The 12,683-nt window shown below is 44.5% G+C and overlaps 1 protein-coding gene across 1 annotated transcript in view; it reads left to right on the top strand.

Moving 5' to 3' along the window:
- The first annotated feature begins 1,003 nt into the window (after window positions 1-1,003).
- The window catches only part of prkceb (protein kinase C, epsilon b), an 81,774-nt gene continuing 70,094 nt past the window's right edge, over window positions 1,004-12,683 (top strand). Inside the window, exon 1 of the mRNA XM_057341996.1 lies at window positions 1,004-2,316. Within this exon, the coding sequence (XP_057197979.1) occupies window positions 1,969-2,316 (348 nt within the window). The 5' untranslated portion in view covers window positions 1,004-1,968. The remainder of the gene's footprint in view (window positions 2,317-12,683) is intronic.

A 12,683-nucleotide genomic window follows, 5' to 3' on the forward strand; every position in this document is an offset into this window, starting at 1 on the left:
TTTTTGTAATAAGGCAGGCTAAAAAATAGTTAGAGGTCAGCCAAAGACTTCTGGACACTGCCATCTACTGGCTTGCAATAAGAGCTGAATGATACAGTTGAATGATTATGATGCAAGTTTGAATTGTTTTCTTATATTGTCCCTAGCAAAAAACCTAAAGGTTCCTAAATCAAATGTTCATTTGCCTTAAGCAATCTAATAGAAAGTGTAACATGGATGCAACCAAGTTTAATACATTGTTTGTGGTTTTTCAAAAGATATTTTATAACATTTAAACATTAAATAACAATACGCAAAACACATTCAATAATTTATAGCACGTTTTGCGTTTTTTGTTAATATAGCTACAGTATCTAAACCTGGATGTATCATAGGGGCTGTAATGGAAATTCCATCCACAGGATGGCGCTTTTGTCAGGTTAATGATAATAGGTGACCCTGCGCGACAACGTGCTCGAGTTGTGTTGTCTTCAGACCTCTGATGTGACACATTAACACTTTCACAAAATTAACAAATAATTTTGTTAATGCATTATTATAATGAATACATTTTAACAATGTTTTATATTATTTTGTTCATATATTTTCTATTCCTTTCTTTATTTCTTTTGCATTTATATAAAATGTAAAAATATAAAATGCACCGTCAGCAAGTTTACATTAAATATTGTAATTAAACATGGCAACAATATATTATACATTCCTATATGCAGTCGTTCAATACATAGTGGCGCCCCAGGATTTTTTTTATGGGGTGGCACAAAGGGGCCAGTACAAATCTTTGGGAGACATATTTCAAAAAATGTATTACGCCTGAATCTAATGGTTAAGAGTTTTGACATTGCCATTAATACTACTGGGAACATGTGAAGTTTTTACTAGTATTATGATTAATAAATATTACTACTACTATTCTAATATAAAAATAAAATTATTTAAAAATCTCATTCTGGTTGGGGGGCAATGGGGGTCCAGTGACTTTTTGGGGGGGCGCCGCGGCCCTTGGGTGCGCCACTGTCAATACAGAGACCCGAGTCACATGAGGTCAACGTCAAATATCTTTTTTTTCTGATGACATATCACGGCACTGCATTGTCAACATCCGTAGAAAATGAACAAAAAGAACATTTGAAAAGTGAAAAAAAAGACGCCCCATTTTGCGCATCTGTTAAATAAGTTGTGCATATGATGAAAAATAATAAATGAAACGAAATCATGTAGTTATCCGCTCCTTGTCTGTGCATGAAGATAGACCCGACTCCGTCTGCATTGCATAATTTGGGCCAGGAGTAATGATCCTCGCTTTGTATTCACACACGCTTAATGCAAAAAGCAGCCGTGTTGTGGATGATGCTTGAGCACATAGCGGGTACGGTGCCGCTCCCGTGCCGCACGCGCACTCAGCCCTCTCCGCTCTCACCCACTGACGTGTTTTGCGCATTTCCTGCAGCAACCTTCAGACACACACAGTCGGGAGAAAAAGAGGCAGGTCCGAAGGGAACCGAGTATACAGACGGATCCCGTGAGAAGCGAAAGAGTGCGGAACCTTTAAAAACAGCCGCTCTCCTGTCTGGATTGAATGTGAAGTCGGATAACTTTCCTCGCGGAGGAGATCTGGCTGGACAGACGCATCCCGTGCTCCAGCCATAAGAGGGAACATGAGAGAGGATCGCTGATCGCTCTCAGGACATCAAGCTTTTATTTCTGGCATATTTTGAGGTGTGGAATGCTGCATCTGACCAACTTATCTCGCCAGGGGTGTTTGGAGAGATCACATGTAGGGTGTTCACAGATCACCCACTCCCTTTCGGCTTGGATCTCCTAGTAGAAAATACACATCGCATGCTTAGAAGAAGGGCATTTAAAGTGGTTTCATAAGGACAAAAACCAGTCGTGGACGTTGAGATACACCAGTTGAAGTATTAACCAGTGGAATATTGTCGGAAAAGTGGCTGACATCGTAACGCCATGGTGGTTTTTAACGGTCTGTTGAAGATTAAGATCTGCGAGGCTCTGGACCTGAAGCCCACAGCCTGGTCCCTCAGACACGCCGTCGGACCCAAGACGCAGACCTTTCTGCTGGACACGTACATCGCCCTCAACGTGGACGATTTTCGCGTGGGTCAGACCTCGACCAAACAGAGGACGAACAGTCCCGCCTGGCACGACGAGTTTGTGACGGAGGTGCACGACGGCCGGAAGATCGAGCTGTCGGTGTTTCACGACGCGCCGATTGGCTACGACGACTTCGTGGCCAACTGCACCATTCAGTTCGAGGAATTGCTGCAAAACGTCAGCAAACACTTCGAGGACTGGGTAATGTTCGTTGTTTTTAAACATGTCTAATGTTTAATCAATAAATGCACACATTCACTCTCCACTATAGAAACGACAACATACTGCAGTGTGAGCAGCACACATCTCCCCTTCAGTGTTCTTGACATCACTGGGGTCTTGCTCAAGCAGCAGGTGTGTGTGTGTGTGTTGCTTTCCTCTTGCTCTGATGCCACCTGCATCATTTCTGCAGTAAAGCCAGGCCTCAGATGAATGCTCAGATAACCCATGTTGCATGGAGACGGCGAACGAGCTTTTGCTGCCTGTCATAAATATTTCTGCAGCTGCAAAGCCGTCATTATTGCTACCATGTGATAACCTGATGCCACATGGTGAGACAGATAAGGTATACATGTTTTGTCAGGTTAACCTGAAAGAGTATTACCAAACTGGCTGATCACAAATGCTATTCAATATTACTGATGCGTCCTTGGGAATATTAGGTTACAGTGATGAAACTGATTTGTAGTCAGGTCTGTTAGAAGGTACCAGCTGCACGTTTCAATGTTTACAATGTACTGGTTCAGTGTGAAGTAAAAAAAGGCTGTTGTAATCATCAGGTTAATCTTTTAGACTGTTAAAGATATGACCGTGATGATTTGTGGCTGCACAATGTATTTATTAGAATAGACGTTGCAATGCAATCCGCAATAGTCACAGAACGCACATAATATAGTATATATATATTTAACTTTATTTTCAAAAGATAAAATAGCATTATATTTGTTTTATATGATGTAATTTACTCAGACTTATGAGTTCTTGGGCACACAGAGTTTAGTATTATTAGTTGTACAAGACATGCAAGGCACAAATTGAAACTGAGCTTTTTATTGTTCATGAGGATGCAGTTCCCCACAAAACATTTTTCAAAAATTGATTATCTGGTGAAGTCATTCTGTATTTTTCATATGGCATACACTCTTAAAAAATGTGCTTTAAAATAATAATAATAATAATATATGTTTATTTTTTATAGCGCCTTTCAAGAACCCAAGGTCACTTTACAAAGTAATACAAGCAATTGGCAAACATAATACACCAAACAATCAGAGGGAACAATCATACAAACAAATGTTGACACCAAGAAACTACAGTTAATTAACAATAAAAGGTCTCGCAATCATATGATGAAAGTTGATGAAAGGGGAAGCATAGAGTTAGAAGATCTTAAAAATAAAGGTGCTTAAAAGGTTCTTCACAGCGATGCCATAGAAGAAACTTTTGGTTCCATAAAGAACCTTTAACATCTGAAGAACTTTTCTGTTTAACGAAAGGTTTTTTGTGGCGAAAAAAGATTCTTCAGATTATAAAAATGTAAGAAAGAGATAGTTCATTAAAGAACCTTTGACTGGATGGTTCTTTGTGGAACCAAAAATGGTTCTTCTACGGCATCGCTGTGAAGAACCTTTTAAGCACCTTTATTTTTAAGAGTGTACCCTTTGTTTAAAAGGTTCTTCACTGCGATACCATAGAAGAACCTCTTTTGTTCCACAAAGAACCATTCAGTCAAAGGTTCTTTGAAGAACCATATCTTTCTACAAAAAAGTTTCTTCTATGGCATCGTGAAGCACCTATATTTTTAACAGTGTCTCACACGAAAAACTGTGTGGCAATGCCAGTTTTTTCCAGTTTCATGCATCCCTTGTGATGATGCCCTGTTCTAATTCTAAAAGAAATATGTTGACTAATTTGTTTGATTTATGAGCATTTCAAACAGTGATCACCAAAACAGTTTCACTTTATTTAATATGGCACTCGTCTATAAAGGTTGAGTCAAACCTGTAGACACACAAACAAAACAAATCTTCATTCTTCTGTAAGTGACTGTCACTTTTGTGTTGACACCTGTCAAACATCAACTCTTTCCTGCGTGCCCTGTCCAGATGTCTCAAGTTCAGTCAAGTGCAGTAAATCAGTAATAGAATGCTTTATCAATGAGTAGTATACTATGTCAATAAAGAAAGAGTCCAGAATAGTTCTGTTGAATATCAATAGATGTCCAGCATGGTCCCTTTAATGTTCCTAATATGGCAGGTGTGCAGGACAGTATATGACATGGGTTTGACCCAAGAGGATGTTGTAGTCGGGGACAGAGGGAGATCTGAATTATTGATGTACCATCATCAGTTCCACTGTGGTGGTGTCGGTACAATCGTCTGCTTTTATGTTGCCATCTCACATTGGACTGGCACAGGATTCCTTATTATTAAAGGCAGAAATACGTATGTGTGTACATCTGTGCGGAGATGAAGGACGTCCTGGTCTGACCTATTTACACAACACAGTCACATATACAGAGAGGTTGCCTGAAGGACATGGACATATTAGTTGATGTACAGTAGAAATGAATATGAAACAGATATAGACATAAACCACTTTACGTAATCCTATCACTTTCTAACTCAAAGCCATCTTGGATGAATGTGTTTCACCAAGCTTGGCCTAGTGAATTTTAGTGTTGCTTTTTTCGACGAGGCAAACATGTGATGCTGTCCATAGTGAAGCTCAGAACGTCTGGCTTTCATTCAACTAATAGACAATTAAACACTAATCTATACAGTATCTGTATTTAATTGTCTGCACCATTTGTTCTTAGACGTAGTAAGATTAAATCTGAAGTGCCCGGTACGGTAATGTGCAGTGCACTCATATAATATTACACTTATCTTTATTGATTCAATAAGCAGCCTGCAATTTGCAAACAGAAACAGAGCTGAGCATTTTAGGTTTGATCCGCTTGATGTTTCAAACTTCTTTTGCCTCACATAACTAATAAACAAACTTTTCATTGTGTATTTATTCACCAAAACGAGAGTAAAACTAATAATGGAATATGACAAGTAATATATAAGGAATACAAGATAGGCCTACAAGCAATATCTTGATATGAAATATAAATATTCATGAGTCTTATTTACACTGGTAAAAATTGTTGATTTACTGCAGAACACAAAAAAAGATATTTTGAGGAACGTTGGTAACCAAACTACATTGGCCCCCATTGACTTCCATTGTATAAACACAAAACCACTGAGACATTTCTCAAAATATCTTCTTTTGTGTTCCTCTACAGGTTTTGAATGGCACGCAGTGAATAAATAATGACAGATTTTTTTTTGGGGGGGTGATCTGTCCCTTGAAGATGGAAGTGCACATCATCATATACATGCAAAATGATTGCCTAGCTCATTGATACAATCCAGTTTACTCCTGGTCGGAAGTTTCTCTTAATATTAAGTACATACATATAGTTACAGTTCAACCCAGTTTAAAAGTCTACAACACTACAACATGGCTAAATTGTTACTCACGCCCGGCTGATTCAACTGGCCTACGTCTGGCTTCCTCGGCGAACACAATTACTGACTGTGCACGTTTGTGTGTGTCTGTCAAAACAGGCAAGTGTATGATAGCACGTGAAAAACAGCATCTGTCTTTTGGACAGATGTGGACAGGCAGCGCTTGCATAACTTGGGAGCAATTTGTGTGAACGTGCGAGTAGGTTGTAGAGGTTTGGTTATACAAGGATCACTCGTTTTCCCACAATCTCCACACACACACACCTATTTCAAAGACAGCCCCTCCTGGTTCATGCCTGCACATGCACGCTGTAAGCTTATTTTGCTCTAAAGGGCACGTTAGTGTTATGTTGTTCATCCCAGGCAGCTCTTCGCAGGAGCTTTTCATGTCCATTTGCTTTGACCAAAAGCTCAATGGTGGGGCCAGTTGGAGGTGTGGAGGCTGAGGTCTGCCGGCTGTGTAAACTTTAAAACTCCCACCCCCATGATTTTCCTGATATTGGGTTATGTTATTGGTTTTTTCAACCTCTGCTGTCTGCTGCTATCTTCCATCAATGTGGACAGTTTACTGTTAATCTCTTACTATGACTGTTTTCTGCATTATTATTCGATAATACACAATAATACACACTCTCAGAAGAAAAGGTACAATAAAAAGCTGTCGCTGGTATGGTACCCTTTAAAAAAGTCCTAATATGTGCCATTTATGCCTCGTTCACTGAAATAAATGATTATGTGCCTTAGTAGATGTTATGAAAAGAAATTATCAAAATATACTTAATGGAATTATGTTCCTGTTTTTTTTAAAAAATAACGTTGAAATATTGGGAATAAAATCTACCAATTTTGGTTGTTAAGATTTTAATTATTTTGTTTGAGTAATTGAACAAATTATCAAGTAAATCCAATTCACATTTTCTATGTTAAACCCATTTAAATTGGTCAAATTAAGTTTACTTATTTATTTTGTGTTGAGACTACGTACATCATTTTTGTAGATATAACTACCTTTGCAGTTGATCTATGGTTCCCAGCATGCTTTGCATCTGACTGCATTAGGAGATTCATTTTCCAGATTAACTATCATTTTAAGTGTTTTTCAGTAAAAAGAAAGACTTGTTTGTGTTTTTTGTTGATTTATATTTGAGATCTAGGAGAGTTTTGATATTATTTTTAAGTTTGGGTTTTTTTAAGTGGTCACCGTTGTTCAGAAGAGCAGCCTAGGCTGAGGGAGGCACAATATTAGTCATGAAGTGTGTTATTGCACCTATTGAGCAGTAACTGTGCTAATGCCAGTACAGAGACCACCAGTGTCTTCTCACTTGACCATCTATGTTGTAAAAAATGGTACGGTACGGTTCGCTATTTTGGCACCATTCACAGTGGATATGGAAATATTTGCATACCGTACTGCACCGTACCGCTCAGTGGAAACGAGGCATAAGGTACAGATATGCGTACATTGGGTACCAAAACTATACCTTTGAGGTACTAATATACACTCTTTAGTTGCAAAGGTGTAGTTTTTGAAAGGGTAATGCTTCAGTGACGTCTTTTGTACCTTTTTCTGACAGAAAAGACAACATATCATGCAATGCATATCTTCCAAGCAATGACACAAGTTCCCAGTGTAGTGTGCATGGATGACTTTTGTTGTTGTTTTTTTATTTAGTGAAAAAGACTGAAAAAATCATGATGAAAAAAATATTAAGATCATTCTAACTATTTTACTAAATCCAGAAATCATGTTGTATGCATTGCATTTGTAGTTAAATATTTTATTTCAATCTATAATCTTTAATACCCACATGAGAAAATATTCAGATTCTCTGTTTTTGTCACGGATGTGATGTAGGCCTATATATAATAGTAGTGTCACGGACGTGGTGAGAGAGAACCCAGATGCAGGCAAGCAGTGAAGGGGTTAAACAAAATACTTTTAATACAAATAACAAGACAAAACAAAAACCCACGAGGGGGTAAAATAAAGACAAAGGGATAACAACTCAGACTACACAGGCACATGAACTAACTAGAACACTAGACAAACACTTACACAGACTAAACTTAACTGATCAAATGACACGGACAGGAACACGAAGCAATCAAACACCGAACAGACGTAGTACAGACTTGGTAAAATCCACAAGCACATACACACGCACAATCCACGAACACAAGACAAAGAAACAAGAGGGTATTTATAGGAAACACAAACGAGGGATAACGACATGGGGCAGGTGTGGGACATTAAACACTCAGGGAAAGATAACGAGGAAACGAGAGGAATGGGGTCAATGACAAGACACTGGAGAGAACGTATATTATTGTCAAACGGACAATAATATGTTTCTCTCCACACATAACCAAAGACTTTGTCATGGCTCTGCTACAGGACCAAGAAAAACATGACTAAGGAAGCAGAGCCATGACAAGTAGAAATCCAAAAGAGTACCTTAATTAATAAACAGGAGAAAACACAAGAGAGGAATAAGCAATTAAGAACTAAGATAACAAACGAGGCAGGAGAACAGAAGTACAAAACTAAACAAAAACAGAGCATAAACGTGACATTTTGCCCCCTCCAGGAAAGTGCATCCTCGTGCCAACAAATAGTCCAATGACGGAGGGAGGGTGGGGGTCCAGGTGGAGGAAGAGGGGCAGACAGAGGGAAGGCAGTCCATTGGGCCAGGGCAGAATAGACAGTGGGAGCAGCCCGGAGCAGGAGAAGCCCGATGTTGGTCCAGAGACCAGCCAGGATGAGGCCCCAGGGTGGAGTCGAGGGAGGGAGGAGCCATGGTGGAGTTTTGGCAGACGACACCCTGGGGACAAGCAATGGAGATGGAGCTGCAGAGGCGGCGATCCACAAGACCGCGTTGGAGCCAGAACAACAGAGGAACAAGGTGAAGCCGGAAGGAGGGAGGAGTCCGACTGAGTCAGAGGGACGAGGCATAGCCAGAGGACTGTAGTCCCAAGGTGGAGGCAGGTGGACGATTGACCAAGGCGGAGCCGGAGAGAGGAGGGAGCCTGGTGGAGCTGGTGGGATGACGGGCCACGGTGGAGACGAGGGAGCCAGAAGCCAAGGTGGAGCCAATGGGTCTAAGAGCCATCCCATTATCCATTGCGGAGGCAGAAACATAAGAAAAAATGCCGCTAAACAACTTACTCTTGGGTCTGCTTTCATTTCACGGCAGTAGCGAACCTTCAGGGCCCTCTAGGCCCTCTGTGATGACCTAAACTATCGTAAAAAATGTTTAAAAACTTTAAAATATTATTTTCAATTCAAAGTTGGCCGATTTTCCCTATAAGATATGTATATTTGACTTCCTGGATCGATGTGGACTCTATCCACATGAGATTTCCAAGTCTTACGAGAGTAATTCAAGATCATGGAGCAGTCACAGTTCTGTGATGTCATATGCTGTCTGCGCAGCCTGCGCATGCTGCATGAAGTCGAATGCATGCTTACGTCGGGGGCCTACAATTAGGTTACTGCTGACAGTACAATAGTAAATCAATGAGTGACATTAATTTTGAGTGAAAGTAAAACTGACCAATCATCTTTCTAAATGGGCGCGCTTTGTTTTTTGCTAACTTTCTGCCATCTGGGGGGTTGTTCAAAAGCAGTCTCGTAAAGCGGAAGAAGCACCTGATGATGGTTTGCCAACTGCCATAAAACTCCAAAAGAAGAAGAAGAAATGCGGAAAACTCTGTTATCAAGTCTCGGGAAAAAATAGAAAAGCTGATAAACATTGTTCAAAACAACAGGAGGAAGACTTTGTTATAAAGTAATTTGATCATCAAATTGTAAGTTATTTATTATTTATTAAGCCGCCGTGCCTCAATTCATTCTGGTTGCTGATGTGCACATTTATTTATGTTGCTTAGCTTTATTTGAGATGTTGGTCAGTCTTAAATTTAACATATTATGCATATTTGCTGTTATTCTGCATTAGTGACATTTTATCAGATAACTGGTAAATTTACTGCGGTCAGTTCCATATGTTTAGTTCACTGTACCAGTTTAATATTAAGATTTATTATAATCATAGTTTATTCACTGGAGAATCTCTGTTTACTGTCTGCTGTTGTCAACTCTACGCCGAATTACTGCTGGAATCTTACGACATCATGCAGCGGACTGTCCCTTCCTGCAGCGACTTTCCCTGGGCTTCTCGGCAGTTCCAAGAGTTTTTTTCTCTAAAAGAGCAAATTTCTCCAGCGTGGCATGTCCTGCTGTTCTCGTGGGTGCAACACACTCATCGAGGAGGGGGACGGACACGATGTCTGCTTCCAGTACGCTGGGGCAGACGTTGTGGATATGTCCTGCCCGTACTGCGGGCGGTTGACGATTCAGACGTTGCATTCACGGGTGGCTGTGTTCCCACGGGACTCAGCCACCACCTCGCCTGCTCCCCGTTCCGTGACGGCAGGACTACGACCCTGCCATCCGCTACGGCAAGCAGCGAGGGTGATATGAGGATTACTGTGAGCGTTAATCCGCCAGCCACTGGCTCACGGACCGTTCGCACCTCGTTTCGCTCGTCTGACCGTTCCCCAGGAGACGGTCCCACCGTCTTGTTCCTCAACCACGTATTCGGAAACGGTGCGTGATAATGATGAGATGTCCCTTGCAGCATCGGGGGGTGACGTACTGCCATCCGACTCCAGCGATTCCTCAGAGCTCTCTCCCTCAGGGGGTCGAGGCCAGGAAGAAGCAGACGTCGAAATGTCAGCCATGCTTTCCCGTGCCGCCATGAGCATTGGGTTGCAGTGTCCGCACTGCCTCTCCTGGTGCTCGCGGCTGGATACATGGTGCCTCGGGCTTGAGCGCGGCTCCTAGCCCCCAGTGCTGCCCCCAGTGCCGTGTTTACCGGAAGTGCATGAGGAACTTAGTAAGACCTGGAACACCCCCTTTTTCGGCGCGTCCACGCCAAACATGTTCTGTCACCCTCTCTTCCCTCGAGGATGAGGCAGCTAGAGGATACGTCGATGTCCCCCAGGTGGAGTGTGCCGCCGCGGTGCACTCGTGTCCGCAGGCGGCGGCCACCTGGGGGACTCGACCTAGACTCCCTTCCAAGGCATGTAGGGTCTCGTCATCTCTGGTGTCGAGAGCTTACACTGCTGCGGGCCAAGCTGCCTCCTCTCTCCATGCTATGGCCATCCTGCAGGTCCATCAGGCAAAGGCATTGAGAGAGCTCCACGAGGGTAAGACCGACCCAGCACTTACGCAGGAACTCCGCGCCGCCACCGACCTCGCTCTACGGACGACCAAGGTGACCACGCGGGCCCTGGGTCGGGCGATGTCCACACTTGTGGTTCATGAGAGACACCTCTGGCCGAACCTTGCACAGATGAGTAACGCCGAGATGGTCCGCTTTCTCGATGCACCCATCTCGCAAGGGGGGGGGCTGTTTGGTGCTACTGTCGAGCAGCAGTTCTCGACAGTAAGGAAGCAGACAGAGGTTATCAAGCACAGCCTCCCCCGCCGCGACTCGGCCGCCCTCGGCCGTTGAGTCCCGTGCACCGTCTGCTTCCCAGCAGCCCTGGTCCTCTTCGATGTCTCTTCCGGGGGGGCCGCCTGAGTGGGAGACCATCGACCCGTCAGCAGCTGCTGCGAAAGCAGAAGCACCCCTCATGGGAAGACCCCAGGGAGATCGAGAATACCATCGGGCCCGACCCCAGCCATTCCATGCTGGGTGGTCGATCCGGGACAGTTCCTGCCCCGTCCCAACAGCCCACACTCTTAAGAGTTTCCTCTCTCTCTGGGTGTTTATCACAGCCGCTCTCACCATCTACACGACGGTGTTCGGCAACTCGACGTTGTGTCACGGTGAGACCCATTGTCGAGTATAATCAGCAGCCCTCAGCACTGTCAATCGAGCCGATCTCCTCCCCGGGGACTCCCCACGGCAAGGGATCCGCACTGCCCGCCATCGAACCACCCCCTGGGAGGTTGATGAAGCAGATCATACCCCTAGCCCCTGTCTCGGTCCCTGGGAGCCTGACTAGAGCCCGTCACGGTGGCTACGGGATACGATCCGTCTCGGCTACGCGATCCAACTCGCCAGACGACCGCTCAAGTTCGGGGCATCCTCTCAACCTCAGTCAGAGGCAAGGATGCTCCCGTGCTTCGGGCCAGGGTCACCACAGAGGCTCCTGGGCACATGGCATCCTCGGTGGGGGTGTATGTAGCCGCAACTGCCGCTCATCACGACCCAGTTGCTGGGAAGCCTCTGGGACAGCACGACCTGGTCATTAGGTTCCTAAGGGGCGCGAGAAGGCTACCGCCTCGTCCGCGCTCCGTACCCTCTTGCGACCTAGGTGGCGGGCCTCAAGACTCCCCCCCCTTCGAGCCCCTCGGAGATGCCGCTCTTTCTCACCTCACGATAAAGACGGCTCTCCTGATGGCGCTTACCTCCAAGAGGGTAGGGGACCTACAAGCACCCTCCGTGTCCACAGATTGCCTAGAACTCGGGTCCGATGATTCTCACATTATCCTGAGACCCCGGCCCGGCTACGTGCCCAAAGTTCCCACCACTCCCCCTAGAGACCAGGTGGTGAACTTGCAGGCGCTCTCCACTGGGGAGGAAGACCCAACCCCATCCGTGTTGTGTCCAGTACGCGCACTGCGCCTCTACTTGGACCGCACGCAGAGCTTCAGAAGCTCTGAGCAACTCTTTGTCTGTTTTGGAGGTCAGCAGAAGGGGATGGCTGTCTCCAAACAGCGACTGGCACACTGGATCGTGGATGATCGTGGACGCTACGGCATACCGATCTCAAGATCGCCCCTGCCCGTTAGGAGGGAGGGCACACTCCACTCAGGGTGTCGCCTCCTCATGGGCACTGGCTCAGGGCGCCTCTCTGGCAGATATCTGCAGAGCTGCGGGTTGGGCTACGCCCAACACCTTCGCGCGGTTCCACAACCTCCGCGTAGAACCGGTATCAGCCCGATGTAGGACCGGCAGTCGGTAGGGCATACGCCTGCGAAAGCCCTTCCCCCCTTCCTCTAGGTGGGTCAGTCGGCTATTTCCGCCTCCCTTCTTT

Source organism: Triplophysa rosa, linkage group LG9 (assembly GCF_024868665.1).
Source record: "Triplophysa rosa linkage group LG9, Trosa_1v2, whole genome shotgun sequence".
Taxonomy (NCBI): Eukaryota; Metazoa; Chordata; class Actinopteri; order Cypriniformes; family Nemacheilidae; genus Triplophysa; species Triplophysa rosa.